Source organism: Nuphar pumila, chromosome 6, assembly GCF_984573655.1.
Source record: "Nuphar pumila chromosome 6, dmNupPumi1.hap1.1, whole genome shotgun sequence".
Classification (NCBI taxonomy): Eukaryota; Viridiplantae; Streptophyta; class Magnoliopsida; order Nymphaeales; family Nymphaeaceae; genus Nuphar; species Nuphar pumila.
Window position 1 is genome coordinate 130,964,478 of NC_143254.1, and position 16,119 is coordinate 130,980,596.

At 36.4% G+C, this 16,119-nt stretch overlaps 1 protein-coding gene across 1 annotated transcript; it reads right to left on the reverse strand.

The window, feature by feature from the left end:
- Positions 1-213: 213 nt before the first annotated feature.
- LOC149836249 (two-component response regulator-like APRR5) lies at positions 214-12,238 on the reverse strand. Its single transcript, XM_090009084.1, has 8 exons — positions 11,694-12,238; positions 11,167-11,328; positions 10,932-11,062; positions 10,660-10,815; positions 4,518-4,671; positions 3,969-4,425; positions 1,138-1,975; positions 214-1,001 (listed from the first exon to the last, which is right to left on the reverse strand). Exons 1-8 carry the CDS (start codon positions 11,896-11,898, stop codon positions 897-899), a joined length of 2,208 nt encoding a protein of 735 aa, XP_089865210.1. The 5' UTR covers positions 11,899-12,238; the 3' UTR covers positions 214-896.
- Positions 12,239-16,119: the final 3,881 nt, after the last annotated feature.

Below are 16,119 nucleotides of genomic sequence, written 5' to 3' on the forward strand. Positions count from 1 at the left end.
CATCAGCTTTTTGTGAGAATCATAATACACTGACCATGAAAATTTGAATAACAGCAAAGCAAACTTAAGAGGTCAGGACTTTGAGGTATGCAATGGCAGATTCAGACCAAAGTCGAGAAATTACAGAGGAACTTGTGGTAATTCTAAAGAATGATATCTACAACTTCAGAGGTTAGGACTCGAGTTATGTAATATCAGTTTCAGGCCAGAGTCTGAACTCAACCACATAGCCCCTGCTATAACCATTCAATCAGTAGATGGTCAGATCCGTAACGGGATCCAGCAATCAAACCACACTTGATAATATAATCAACACCCAACCTAAGGCTCCTAACCTGTTGGGGAATCAGCGACACCAAGTTGCTGACCTTCCATTGACATTCTCATGCTACTCACTCTGTAACATAGCCCACTCAAATGAATACATGTCCAGGTTCAGATTTGGGGTTCCACTTTGATATGAATTAAGAACATAAGAACAATCGTGTGATCTAGTTAGCCATACTGAATAAACGGAAAGGGAGATGAAAAATCTGAAGCTGCAAGCTGCTTACGTCAAGTAGAAAATTACTTTATACATGCTGTGTGGTAGGTGGCTGGATGTTAAATGAAAATTTGAATGTCAGAGGATTTAACTGACCAACTGCTACTTGGAGACTCCCAAAAGAACACTCTTTCTATCTCTCTCACTCGTCTGTTGTCACTGTTGTGATTGCATTGCTTGATTGCCAATGTGAAAAGCCAGAGACGTTGGCAATACGATTCTATGGTAGTTAACTCCAATTTGAGGTCATCTTCATTGACTCAGTGGCCTCCTGCTTAATTGGCAACCGTCGGGAGGAAAGAGATGTTCCTTTGATGGCTGCTTATGTGATTGATGGATCAGAGCAGAAAGATCAATCAACTTGCATGTCTGAGGAGTCTTGATGTGCTTGGCGAACAAATTGGCCTTTCACTCTTGGCCGTTGTTCTGCAAGTAGTTTCCTGCTTTGGTATCGAACCTGTAAAAACAATTTGGTCATCATTTCTCAGACTAACGATAGAATGATGCTATTGCAATATGGTCAAGAAAGCAAAAAAATGATATTTTAAGGTGATCAAATAACAAAAACTGAACCGAATTCAGCTACTACTCACCTTCTTCTCAAAGCACCTCTCTTTCCTTTTCAGCCTAAATTTGTTCAGAGCTGCCTCTCTCTGTGCTGCACGATTGTATTCCACCGTTACAACCCCATTGTTACCAAACTGTCCCTCATTACCACTTTTTGTTGTGGCTTCTGTGACATTTGCTGTACTTACATATCCATTGTTTCCATTCAAAACACTCCCAGAAGTGCTGAGGTTATAGTATTTCATGGTGCCATTGCACAGGCTGCTTCCACTTTGGCATGAAGCAGAAGCAAGCCCATGATCTTCATCAACTCCCAAGTTAGTCTCCGGTGTGATTGATACTTGATGTTCAAGTGGCTTAGCATCACAGTTATCCAAGTGATAACAATGCTCAGAGTTGCTCTGTCTCAGTGACTTATCAGATTGTGGGGTTGAACTTTTATGAATGGTTTCCTGATTGCTTGTAGAAATTGGACTCCATAATGGAGGACCTTGTTGTGCATAAAATACAGGTTGTAGAATGGTGCCATATCCAGAGCTTAAACCATCAAAATTTAAGTTTCCAACAGGCAGTGACACAGGTATAATTCCAAGATGTGAGCAGGGAAATGCTGATTCCTCAGGCATAGTTGCACTACTTGGATAAGCACCTTTGGAATGCGAATGTGCATCCCCCTTTCTACTATCTGGTGAAACCTCATTCCAGTTTAGAGTATTACATTTAATTGGCCTTGGTGAAAATATGACTCCTGGAGTGATGCTTTGTTCACTTTCTGTAGGTGCACGACAGTGATTCTTACCTTCTTTAGGCTCCGGACTGAAACAAGATGTGGGAACAGTATGTGGAATAATCCTGTTACTGTACCTGCATGAGTTAAAGACCACCTGTAAGTTTCCAGTCAAAGGCACCATAGTGTATGATGGAAATAACCGAATCTATGAAATACATGAATAGCGAAAATGAACTTTATTTCAGAAAGATGTATATAGCCCAAATGACCTGATATCCATGTATGATTCAATATGTTAACAAAACTTGTCCTATTACTGTCATAAAATAGTCATCAAGGAAAAGTGATGAAAAATTAAATGAGGATACCTTATGGATTCATTGTAATTTCAAAAATTAGTATCTCAACTTGACAAGATTGACAGAATGCTCCATTTGGTAAAAAAACTAAAAAAATTATACTGGCCAAGGTACTTAAAATGGAAAATTGGAAATGTCTAATTTTTTTGAACTTCTAAGAAAAAATAAAAATCCATACTGAATCATCTTCAGTCACAACGAAAAGATAACTCAGGTATAACAAATTCAAAACCATACTTCACCAAGTAATTGTGAGGCAAACAACTACATTTAAGCCACTAGAAAGAGTGGGCTCAGAAATTTTTTGTTGTGTTAAACCTACCATACAATGAAGAAACCTCCAAGCTTGAGAATGACCCAAAGAATCTAAAAGGACTAAAGTTTTCAAATAGCTAGACTGCTAGAGTCATCTTACACTAGTGACTGACTGCAGGGTAAAGCATAGTTTGCCAGAATTGAGACAGAATGTAATACAGGTTTCTTAAATATTTACTACTACTATTAGTAGGTTTCGAGATGAGTTTCATACTAGTGCCAGGTATCGATCTGCTTGATACATGATACATTAGAGCGTTCCATGTAACGACGCAAAGTTGGTACATGCAGTTGTCAATGGATGTGCAAAATGTTCACCAATGTGGTTGACATTGACTGCATACATAAGCTAAACCAGACAGAAAGTCCATGCTAGCATTTTGACATTGTAACATCCTGGATCTGGAAAATGCAATTCTGATGTCCACCCTTGCACAAACAATATTTGCAATCATAGCATAATCTAAGATATAACAATAATCCAATTGAATCAATTCCAGATTGAGTCTTAGATTGTACACAACACCAGAATAGAGACTAGTAATGCTTAATCCGGTTCATGGATCAGCATTGTTCTCTGCAGCATGAATGCATATAGTTCCTTATAGTAATTCAGGATTAGGATGTCGGAAACTAATTTTTCAAATTTAGAAATGAGGGTGTAATCAATACCACCTACCTGCACAGGTGTTTGGAAATCCTGTTTTGAGAGAAGAGAATGGTGTTGAGTGGAGATGGGCCATTTTCAACTACATCCTCGCAAGGATGTTGTGGACAACCCCAGCCTCATCTCCCATTTTCATCTCCACTCCTCTCATTTCCTCTCCAACACCGGCTCCCAAACATAGCGTAAATGGTTTTGGAAAAATTTATATCATTCTTATAAAGAAAAATATCTATAGTTCTAAAATTTTCATCTTTCAATGGAATGATCACTCAAAATCTTCTTAGCTTCACATGACTATTGATGCAATTTCTAGTGTTTGTGGGAATCCTGTTTCGAATTGCAGTTAGCAAAATGTCAACCATATCCACCTGTCCACAGGAATACTCCATCACAAGTAAAGATGCAATCTTCTCATTATATTTCGGCAAAAATAATGACTATGTGCAGGTTTGAATCCCATGAAGCCTGCCCCCAGCTTGCAAGTAAAAAACACAAGAAAAGAAAGTTGTTTACGAATATAAATGCAATCTCCATATATCTTTATGGCCACATCACCTCCATCACATGCTACTATTGATAGTAAGTTGTTATACAACGGAACAAAACACTAATCATTCAGCCTATCAGAGGAAAAGAACTAAAAGACAGATAAGGACTAATACTATCAAAGCTCCTTAAAAGAATCATAGGCAAAAAAGCAGAAAACCTGTAAATGATTAGTTTATAAATTATATGAACATCATGAATTCATGATGCCTGTTTGAAATTATTGTGGTAGCCTCTCACCTTAAAAATGGAGAAGCATTAGAATGGTTTAATGTGTGCTTTTCCTCTATCCCTTGTTTAATATAGCCATGGAGTTGTGGTCTCCTCAAGGAAAGGTCACATGCTGGAAAACGTTCTAAATTGGATGCATTATCCTTGGGAATGGAGGTCTCTTCTGAATCATTATAGTTCTCATGCATGACAATGAGGCCTTCATTCTGTGCATAATTGCGTTGTGATCCCTTCCCAATTTGCCCAAGAAAGTCGATGGCTTCACTAGGAGGACTATGCCCTTCAGAATTGCATTGGTTAGACTCGCCATTTGTGAGAGAAACCTTTCTGAAGGTTGCTATTCCAATGTTTTCCTTCATAGGCAATTTCCCTGCATGTGCATGGGCTTCCTGCAGATGCATTCTATTCATTGAATCAACTGTTTGACTGCCCAGTTTTGTGTCTGTTGCTTGCCTTATCAAATTATCTGCCAAAAAAATATATCATCCATTAGCCACAGCTTTGTATGTGGCTGAACTATGATTCAAACAAAACAAGTTAACATATATAGACATGCACCTTGTGCATCATTCTCTCTCAGCAAGCAACTTCCATTCTCTTTTGTGCCATATTCATATTTCTGTGGCTCTGACTGTACTTGTGGCGGGAAAAGATCCTTTGTTGTGTGCATATTTATGCTTTCAGCCTCCATCTCTGGCTTTGTGCAAGAGCTCTGTAATGAACACAATCCAAACACTATATTTAGATATTCCGAAAGGTTTATCTTTTCTTAAAATAAAACAGTCTTATAAGTCTCATCGTAACACATCTATGAAGAACAAAAGGGAAGATAGTTCAGTTAGTGCTGTTAAAATAGGTATATTTGTAATTATATATATATATATATATATATATATATATATATATATATATATATATATATATATATATATATATATATATATATATATATATATATATATATATATATATATATATGAAGTAGATACAGTCATATAATAGGTAATGCCCATAAGGAGCATTTTTGTCTTTTTACCTATGTAATTAGGACAATCCATTAGAGACAGTTTTGTCATATTTTTAGTTTTTATATTTTTGTCCCTTTTGTTTTTACTTTAGGGGCTTTATGGTCAGTGGACCATAGAGTTGTTGTGAGCTCCCAATGGCCTTGATGCTTGTGCCTTTTTGTGCATATATAAAGACTATTTGTCCCCATTTATTTTTATGCTTTTCTCAAGCATTTAATCAATACAGATTTATATTTTTTATTTTTGTTGTCTCTTGTATTTGTGTCTAATAGGATAGACATAGGATAGATCCTAGAATTAAGTAGTGGGCACTGAAAGGAGCTAAACAAAGAATGTTTGTAGAGCAGGTAGTTAAGGAAGTTGATTGGTGTCTCGAGGAGGATTCAGAATCAATGTGGAATAAGATAGCGGGTGGCATGAGAAAAGTGGCTAAGGAGGTATTGGGTGAGTCTAAAGGCGGTGCACCACTAGGTAAGGATACATCATGGTGGAATGAGGATGTCAAATTAGCTATTAAGGTTAAAAGAGAGTGTTATAGAAATCTAAGTAAGAGTCGTGATAATGAGAATTTGAAGAAGTATATGATAGCAAAGAAGGAAGCTAAAAAGTAGTTCGAAACGCGAGAGCTAAGATATATAAGGAGGTTTATGACAAGTTGGATACCAAAGAAGGCGAGAAGGATATTTATATGCTTGCAAAGATGAGAGATAGGAAATCGAGGGATTTGGGTATGGTTAGATGTATCAAAGATGAAACGCAAAGGGTTTTAGTCAAAGATGAGGAGATTAAGGAGAGATGGAAAGATTATTTTGATAAGCTATTTAATGATAGTCATGCTCAAGATCTTGGAGACTTCTCCATTCCTTTTCATGAGATAAATCGTGATTTCATGCGCAAGATTCAAAAGAGAGAAATTGCAGAGGCTTTGAAGAAAATGAAATCAAGAAGGGTAGTTGGCCCAAATGGTATACATATCGAGGCTTGGAAATGGTTGGGAGAGAAAGGTTTAGAATGGTTGACAAATCTTTTTAACTTGATTTTGCGAACAAATAAGATGCCTAATGAGTGGAGGAAAAGTACTTTGGTGCCTTTATATAAGAATAAGGGTGATATACAAGATTGCACAAACTATCGTGGTATAAAACTCATGAGTCATACTATGAAACTTTGGGAGAGGGTGATTGAGTCTAGGTTGAGGAAGGTTGTCATGATATCGGAGAATCAATTTGGTTTTATGCCTGGAAGATCAACTATGGAAGCTATACATCTTCTTAGACAACTTATTGAAAGATATAGAGAGAGGAACAAAGATTTGCATATGGTTTTTATTGATTTAGAGAAGGCATAAGATAGAGTACCTAGGGACGTTCTCTGGTGGACAATGATGAAGAAAGGTGTTTCCCTAAAGTACAGTAGTATAATTAAAGATATGTATGAAGGAGTAGTAACCAATGTCCGCACTTGTGGAGGGGTGACAACCAATTTTCCGATAACGGTTGGGTTACATCAAGGATCTGCTTTAAGCCCTTTCCTATTTGCGATAGTGATGGATGAGCTTACGAGATCAATTCAAGAAAATGTACCGTGGTGTATGTTGTTTGCTGATGATATTGTTTTGATTGATGAGTCTAGAGCTGGGGTTAATGCTAAGTTAGAATTATGGAGACAGACATTGGAAGCTAGAGGTTTTAAGTTGAGTAAGAGTAAGACTGAATATATGGAATGTCAGTTTAGTAAGCAACGAAGTAGTGATGGGAGTGTAGTGAAGCTTGGTGAGCAAGAAATACCGGTGAATGATTATTTCAAATATTTGGGATCCATCATTCAAAAGTATGGAGAAATTGATGGAGATGTAAATCATAGGATAAAGGTTGGGTGGATGAAATGGAAAAGTGCAACTGGAGTGTTGTGCGATCGTAGAATGCTATTGCGGTTGAAGGGAAAGTTTTATAGGACGACTATTAGACCCGCTTTACTATATGGTACGGAATGTTGGGCTGCCAAGAGACATCATGTTCAAAAAATGAGTGTAGCTGAGATGCGGATGCTTAGATGGATGTGTGGAAATACAATAAAAGATAAGATTCGGAACGAGGAGATACGTAAGAAGGTAGGTGTTGCACCCATTGAAAATAAGATGCGAGAGAATCATTTACGGTGGTTTGGACATATTCGGCGAATGCCTAATGATGCTCCAGTTAGAAGGTTGGAGAAATGGGAAAATATATTAGTTAAAAGAGGTCGGGGTAGGCCTAGGAAGACTTGGATGGAGATGATAGGAAAGGATATGAATGCTTTGAACCTCACCGAGGACATGGCATTGGATAGAAATGATTGGAGGAAAAGGATTCATGTGGAAGACCCAAAATGAATTTCTTTTTTGGTTCATATCGCTGACCCCAATTGTTTTGGGATGAAGGCGTAGTTGTTGTTGTTGTTGTTGTTGTTGTCTCTTGTATTGGCCATTGTTGGCTCTTCGTATTGTCCTATAGTGGACTTGTGCTAACATTGGCTCATTATATTAGTCATTGGGCCAAGGCCGTTCTAACATTAACTTATTTGATAAATAGAATGCCCTCATCATCTTTACAAAATATTTCTTCATATAAGAAATTATTTAAAATGTCACCCAACTTAAAGCGATTGAGAATTTTTTGTTGTAAATGTTTTGTACTTTTATACGAAAGATATAAGTCATTTCCAAAAGCCATTGAATGTGTTTTTATTGATTATGGGAAAAATAAAAAAGGTTAAAAATGTTTTGATTTAAAAAATAACAAACTTTATGTTTCTAAGGATTTGACCTTAAAAAATGAAAATGGTTTTGATAAAGATAATAAAATAGAGGAAGTAAATTATACTTTTTTATTTGATCTCTCACCGAGAGATGTTGATTCTACTTGTGATAATGCTTTGAATAAGGATGAAGCCTTAGTAATGATCATGAACATCCTAATGTTGAGAGTGTAAGACCATCATTAAGAAATGATGATATAGTTGAAAAACCTACTAAATATATATAAATTTAAACCCGGCGTGAGCAAAGAAACCCTCCAAGTGCATTAGAAAAATACTCACATAATTCTCCTATAAAAGAGGCCTCACTTAAAAGATCTAGCTGAGTCTCTATTCCTCTAAATTGGTTTGTATTGTATAACTTTTTGTCACCAAACTATAGAGCTTGTCTAATAGCACTACATTCCTATCGGGAGCCATATCATTTTAATGAAGCAAAAAAATTCACATTGGATTGAAGCTATAAATGTAGAATTAGATGTCTTTAAGAAAGCTAAAACCTGAGAAGTTGTTACCTTACCTTTAGGTAAGAAAACCATAAGTTGTAGATGGGCATTTAAGATCAAAACCAAGAGTGATGGAATCCTAGATAGATATAAAGCCGGGTTAGTGGCTAAATGATATTCTAAAGAATCTCTATGAAAAGACTTTTGCACCCGTAGCTAGGATGACTAGTGTTAGAACCCTCATAGCCGCTGCATCTATCAAAAAATGACTCATCTATCAGTTGGATGTCAAAAATGCATTTCTCAATGAAAAATTAAACGAGGAAGCTTATTAAATCCACTGTCATAATTTGATATCGAACAAGGAAAAACTCTTACACTTAAGAAGGCCTTGTATGGTCTTAAACAAGCTCCTAAGGCCTGATATGATAGATTTAGTAATGTTATAATTCATATGGATTTTCATTCTTGCTATATTGATACCGCTCTTTTTGTCGAAAGTGAAGGTACTATTGTTGTTATAATTCTACTATACGTAGATGACATAATAATAACAAAAAATGACAAACAAGGAGTTAGTGAGATTGCAAATATTTAAAAAAAAAATTTATATGTTTTATTTGGGTTTTTAAGGTATTTTTAGGTATTAAAGTTGTTTACTCTCCCAGAAGGTATATTCTTACTCAAATGAAGTTCATTACTGATATTTGTGATAAGTCGGGTATTTTAAATGGCAAGAAAAGTAAAAACTCCAGAAATGGTCAATGCAAAACTAAGGCTTGAAAATTGAACACTTCTTGAAGATCTCATTCCTTATAGGCAACTAATTGGGTCTTCAACCTACTTATCTATCACTAGACCAGATATAACTCATGTTGTTTATTCAGCTAGTCAGTTCTAGCCAGAGTTACCGGAAGCGCCTAGCTAAAAGGGGAAGCGCGCTTTCCCGAAGCGCGGAACGTCGCGCTTCCGAAGCGTGGGGGGAAGCGTCCCCCTTTTTTGGGAAGCGCGTCCCCCTTTTTTGGGAAGCGCGCTTCCCTTTAATGGGGGACGCGTTTCCCTTTAATGGGGGACGCGCTTCCCTTTAATGGGAAGCGCGCTTCCCCCTCGCTTCCCCCACGCTTCCCCTGTTTTTTTCAATTTTTTTGTATTTTTTATTTTTTATTTTTATTTTTTTCGCTTCCCCCTCGCTTCCGAGACGCTTCCTATGTCGCTTCCGAGACACTTCCCGAATCGCTCCTAAGTGGTCCCCTGCTTCCCCGCTTCCTAAAATTTTGAAAGTGCCTCGCTTCCCGCTCCCGCTTCCCGTATCGCTTCTCGCTCCCGCTTCCTCAACTGGCAACCATGGTTCTAGCATGCTCCAACCACTGTGCACATGAGTGTTGTATTAAGAATTGTTAGATATATAAAGAATAACATAAACAAAGAACCTTCTCTATACTCATCTTCATATTAAGACTTGCTTATACTGATAGAATTTCAACCATAGTTTTTTGTGTTTTTTAAAAAATTCGTTGATTTTACTAAAACTGAATATAGAGTTATGGCTACGACAATCATGAAACTTGTATGACTAAGGAATCTTATCAAAGATATATGAAAAGCCATCTTCAACCCTTCGAAGATGTGTTGCGATAACAAAAGTGCAATTCATATTGCTAGCAACCACACCTTCCATGAGTACACCAAACACATTGAGATGGACTGTCGCTATGTTCATGATGAGTTACAGTATGTCACTTCAGAATATTAGCTAAAAGATTTTTTTATGAAAGCTATTCCTGCACCTTGTTTTTTGTTTCTTCTCAACAAACTTTCGGTGATCACACCATAAGTTTGAGGGGGTGTTAAAATAGTTATATTGGCATTTTTGTCTTTTAACCTATGTAATTAGGACAGTCCATTAGATATAGTTGTGTAATATTTTTAGTTTTTATATTTTTTGTCTTTTTGTTTTAATTTAGGGACGCTATGGTCATTGGACCATAGAGTCATTGGGAGCTCTCAACGACTCTGAGAGCTCCCAATGGCCTTGATGCTTATGCCTTTTTGTGTATATATAGGGACTATTTGTCTCCATTTATTTTTATGCTTTTTCCAAACATTTAATCAATACAGATTTATATTTTTTATTTTCTCTTCCTCTTATTAGCTATTGTTGGATCTTTGCATTGCCCCATAGTTGACTTGTGCTTGCGCACTTTGTGTTTATGCTATTGCATGCCCTTATGGCTCTTCTTTTGTACTTCTGCTTGTTTCATTACAAGTGCTCCGTCATCATATCTGTGTATCCAAAACAATAAACTAATTATTTTCTGCATATTTCATAGACGTGATGTTATGAACTCTTATCCATCACACTGCATATCGATAAAAAACAAACATCTCACTAGCAAACAACGACTGTTAAAAACTATATGGAACACTCACTTGGGTGTCACTCCCTTTCTCACCGCTTCCCTTTTTCTTATGGACAGAAACCACATAATCACTTGAAGGATTGCTTGCAGAATTATTGTCAGACACAGCTTCAAATTTAAGCTCTGCAGGATTTCGATTTTGGCATCCGCTCGCACCATCATTTGTCTAAGGCCATAAAAAACAGGAGAAATAAAAATAAGCAACCAACACTATTATCGGGAACCAAAAATAGGCTGCCAGAAAACTACTTTATCACAGATACAAGGTATGAGATGACGTACAGAGCGCCTTCTCCAGACATGTTGCCACAAATTCCTTAATTCATTTTTCCTGAGGGGCTTCACAAGAAAGTCGGCAGCCCCTTTCAACATGCATTTGAAGACAATATTGACTGAATCATGAGAAGACATCACTGCAAGGAGTCCCCAGATGGAAAGAACAAGTTTTACATCAGCAATTAAGTGCAACAAAAACCTTAGGTAAGAAAAATGGGCCGTACGATGGACTCAAACTTACTGATTACAGGGATATTTTTGCAGATTGGATGCCCCGCAATCATGGTAAGAAGGCTAAAGCCAGAGAGTGATGGCAACGACACTTCAGTTAAGACCAAATCGAAATTATGGGGTTTCTCCTTGAGTACCTCCCATGCCTTTTTCCCGTCTTGAACAGCAGAAACTGCTCAAATCCAAACATAACACCCAATCACATCTCAATATGTACACATAACACATTTTTCCTCAAAAAAGGACTTCACCAAGTAATATATGCTTTTTGTGTACATGAATACACAGTAAAACATGGTAAGCACAAATATATTTCTCCAAAAAGTAAGCAAAGAGAAACATGGTAACATAGAAGAACATACAAAACCATTTCTAAAAATAAAAAACGACAGGATTGATATGCTTAAAATTCTTAAGAATACCCTCACAGCCAATTGTTTAAGAGAAATAACTTATGTATCTCAGTTGAAAAAATACACACACCCTAAAGCAAATCACAAAAAGATCAAATATCCAAAAAAACAAACAGGAACACACCTTTGTAACTGCATTTCCTCAGAAGCGCGGCGATGATCTGCCTTGTCGAATCGTCGAACTCCACAAGCAAAACCCTCACGATCATCCTGGGAAGGAACTTCTCCCACCTCACCAAAATCTCCTTCTCCCTCACCTCCTCCCCTTTCCCCCCTTCTTCATCCACAACTCCCTCCATATCCTCCCAATCCACCACCAATTCTCCCATCAAATAAATCCACCCCTCCCAACCAAACAACCAAACACAAAAACAAAAATCTCACCACCCCAACTCAACAAAAGATCTCAGCGCCCCCAACCACCTCCAAAATCCTCCCCACCCAAGATCACCAGCCAAAAATCTCAGCACCCCAAATTGATAGAAGAACCGCAGCACCACACACCTCTCTCTCTCTCTCTAGAAAAGATCCAAATATCTGAATTGGGTGTGATCCTCAAGATATTATTGAAACTCTTTTAACCAACCAAATAACTTTAAAATAAATAAAAAAAGGCAGGATTTGATTATTGGTTTTCTGGCGTACCTATTCAATCGCTAACCGCCACACAGAGAGCCCATTGGGATTTTCTTTCGTTTCAAGTAGTGGGGAGAGGCGAAAATATCTAAGGGGGGGGGGGGGACCTCTGCATATGTTCCACGTCAGCAAGATATCACTGGTACACCAAAAACCATGACGTGGCGGGCCCTTCGTCCACTAGTTACGATATTTCCGTTGGTTTCGGTGCTCCCCAGACACGCAAAAGATCTGCTGGCAGTGATCCATGGAGATGACGACACGTGTCCCATGTGATTCTAGTATTAGATATTTAACCTAAAGTGCCATGTCATCGATTTTGATACGTGTCAGCCTCCCTGCCGTGGCAATGGAATGCTGAGGGGAGGACACGTGGAATGATGGCGGATTGATAACCGTTGGTAGTGGTGCGTTTTGTGGTTGAGGGTGTGGCAGTGGCCACGTCAGAGAGCACCTCCCACGAGGAATCTTCTTTTGTGAGTTTCATGGTCAAGCCCCGAGATCTTGTCAACCCCGAGTCAAAGTCTAAGGACTCGGTTCGGTTTGCCTGTGAGGCTGGATCGGTTCGCATCAACTCCAGCCTTTGACGACACGACCAAGTTCACGAACTTGTTGATGGTGTTCGCGGAGATCGTGATGTTGGGCACTCACCATGAGGCACATACGTGCTTGGCTTACACTTCTACGTGCTCGGCAACAAAGAATTTCATTTTACCAAACCGAGCTACAGGGAGGTTCAACTGCATTGAGCCCAGTTTTAAGTCCACCATGACTTAGCCCAGTAACCATGGAGAACGATTTTTTGTTGAGCTCAACTCGACTTGATCAAACTTAGCATCATCAATCCTAGGGCTTGAATTCACATGCCCCCGCAAAGAACCAAGAAACTACCCGACCTTGTGGGTTTGTTTAGTAACGATAGTATGGTTAAAACTAGGGTATTACCTCACAGGTAGGTGACACTACAAGAAATCTGTGGATTAGCGACGATCGTAATCCATCGCTGAACAGTTTAACGACGGGTTAGCGATGGATAACTTTCATCGTAATTTTTTAGTCGCTAATAGGGGACAAAAAGTATCTGTTGCTACTTTTATCACTAATTTATGATGAATTAGCGAATGCCATGATTCGTATTGTCGTTAATCCGCAGAGATTTGGTTTTACTATAGATACGCATTCATCGCTACATTAACGACAGATTACAATCCATCGTAAAACATCGGCCGATTCAGTTTTACAACGGATAAATATTCATCCCTAATCCATCGCTAAATTGGAGGCCAATACTAATTAGCGACGAATATTATCCGTCGCTAATCTGTCGCAAAAAATAAAATTTAAAATTTATTTAAAATACAAATATCGAGAAAAATTTTCTCGTTATACAATTTATATATCCTGTGTATAAAAAACAAAGTACACATAAAAAATATATATACAAAGCAGCTGAAACAAATTTAACACAAGATACAAGGTAAAAAACTTTATCGATCCACTATAATTCTCGCCAAGTTCTAATTATTTACAAGTGAACATTTACAAAGACTTTCTTTTGAACAACAAGAAGGTACAACAAATTCAACACATAAATCTAATAATCACCAAGATTCTTAGCAGCATCTTCTTTATTGTCTCGATCTACCCCTTCATCCATGCCTCCATCAGCTCCTCTACACTGATTATCTCCAGCATCCTACAAGAGAAAAGAAAGGTTAGTATTGATAAACAAAATATAATGAAATAAATTACATGCAATGCACCTAATGTAAGGCAATCAAAGTAACATGAATGAATTACACGTAGACTAACTATCAATAAAGTGAAGGACATTAACATAATTCAGATATATGTTCTAAGGCTGACAGAAAAAATTCATAGTGATTCAATCATGCAGATGTGTATTCTAAGGTTGTCAAAAAATATCATAGTGATTCAAGCATGCATATATATGTTATAAGGTTGTCAAATAAATATCTTCTGTATCATAATCATGCTTATATGTGTTCTAATGTTGTCAAAAAACTCTCATAGTGATTTAATTATGCATATATATGTTCTAAGGTTGTCAAAAAACTTTCATAGTGATTCAATCATGCATATATGTGTTCTAAGGCAATCAAACAATTTCATAGTAATGAAATCATGCTTATATATGTGTTCTAAGGTTGTAAAAAAACTTTCATAGTGATTCAGTCATGCATATATATATATATATATATATATATATATATATATATATATATATATATATATATATATATATATATATATATATATATATATATATGTTCTAAGGTTGTCAAAAAACTTTCATAGTGATGAAATCATGCTTATATATGTTCTAATGTTGTAAAAAAACTTTCAGAGTGATTCAATCATGCATACATGTGTTATAAGGTAGTCAAAAACTTTCATAGTGATGAAATCATGCTTATATGTGTTCTAATGTTATAAAAAAACTCTCATAATGCTTCAAGCATGCATTTTTGTGTTCTAAGGTTGTCAAAAACTTTCATAGTGATGAAATCATGCTTATATGTGTTCTAATGTTGTAAAAAAACTCTCATAGTGATTCAATCATGCATATATGTATTTAAAGGTTATCAAAAAACTTTTATAGTGATTCAATCATGCATATATGTGTTATAAGGCAGTCAAAAAACTTTCATAGTGATGAAATTATGCTTATATATGTTCTAATGTTGTCAAAAAACTTTCATAGTGATCCAATTATGCATATATGTGTTATAAGGCAGTCAAAAACTTTTATAGTGATGAAATCATGCTTATATGTGTTCTATTATTGTCAAAAAATTCTCATAGTTCTTTAATCAAGCATATATGTGTTTTAATGTTGTAAAAAAACTTTCATAGTGATTCAATCATGCATATATGTGTTATAAGGCAGTAAAAAACTTTCATAGTGATGAAATCATGCTTATATGTGTTTTATTGTTGTCAAAAACTCTCATAGTGCTTCAATCAAGCATATATGTGTTCTAAGGTTATCAAAAAACTCTCATAGTGATTCAAGCATGCATATATGTATTCTAAGGTTGTCAAAAACTTCCATAATGATGAAATCATGCTTATATGTGTTCTAATGTTGTCAAAAAACTCTCATAATGCTTCAATCAAGCATATATGTGTTCTAAGGTTGTCAAATTTTTTTTTATAGTAATTCAAGCATGCATATATGTTTTCTAAGGTTGTCAAAAACTTTCATAGTGATAAAATCATGCTTGTATGTGTTCTAATGTTGTCAAAAAACTCTCATAGTGATTCAATCATACATATATGTGTTCAAAGGTTATAAAAAAACTTTCATAGTGATTCAATCATGCATGATGCATATATGTGTTATAAGGCAGTAAAAAAACTTTTGTAGTTATGGAATCATGCTTATATGTGTTCTAATGTTGTCAAAAAACTTTCATAGTGATTCAATCATGCATATATGTGTTATAAGGCAGTTAAAAACTTTTATAGTGATGAAATCATGCTCATATGTGATGAAATCATGCATATACTAGCTTGAAATCTAACGATTTGAAACTTTCATACCTGACAGGCATCATTACGAGGTGGCAAGTATAACGTGTTGGAATGTGAGGTTCAAAGTACATATATGAGAAATTTGAAATTTCTTCTAAAGTGTACACCTCACAAATAAAACACTCCACTCTTGCTTTATTCTAAACATTTTTTTTTGATGTCAAACATGTATCTGTCAACAATATATATCTCGTAATACAATAAATTCCCAATAGCATTGAAGAGAAAAATATACCTTTCAAATGGGTACATCCACCAATATTCCACAGGACCACAAACTTTAAGTTCATATGACAAATGTATGATCACATGTTTCATAACATTGAAAAAAGCTGACAGAAATATCTTCTCTAGCT

Coding starts and splice junctions, on each gene's coding strand:
- LOC149836249 (XM_090009084.1), bottom strand. CDS start 11,898: ATGGGAGAATTGGTGGTGGATTGGGAGGATATGGAGGGAGTTGTGGAT. Junction 10,816..10,931: donor ATGTCTGGAGAAGGCGCTCT/GTACGTCATCTC, acceptor TTATGGCCTTAG/ACAAATGATGGTGCGAGCGG. Junction 1,002..1,137: donor AGAGGTGCTTTGAGAAGAAG/GTGAGTAGTAGC, acceptor TTGTTTTTACAG/GTTCGATACCAAAGCAGGAA.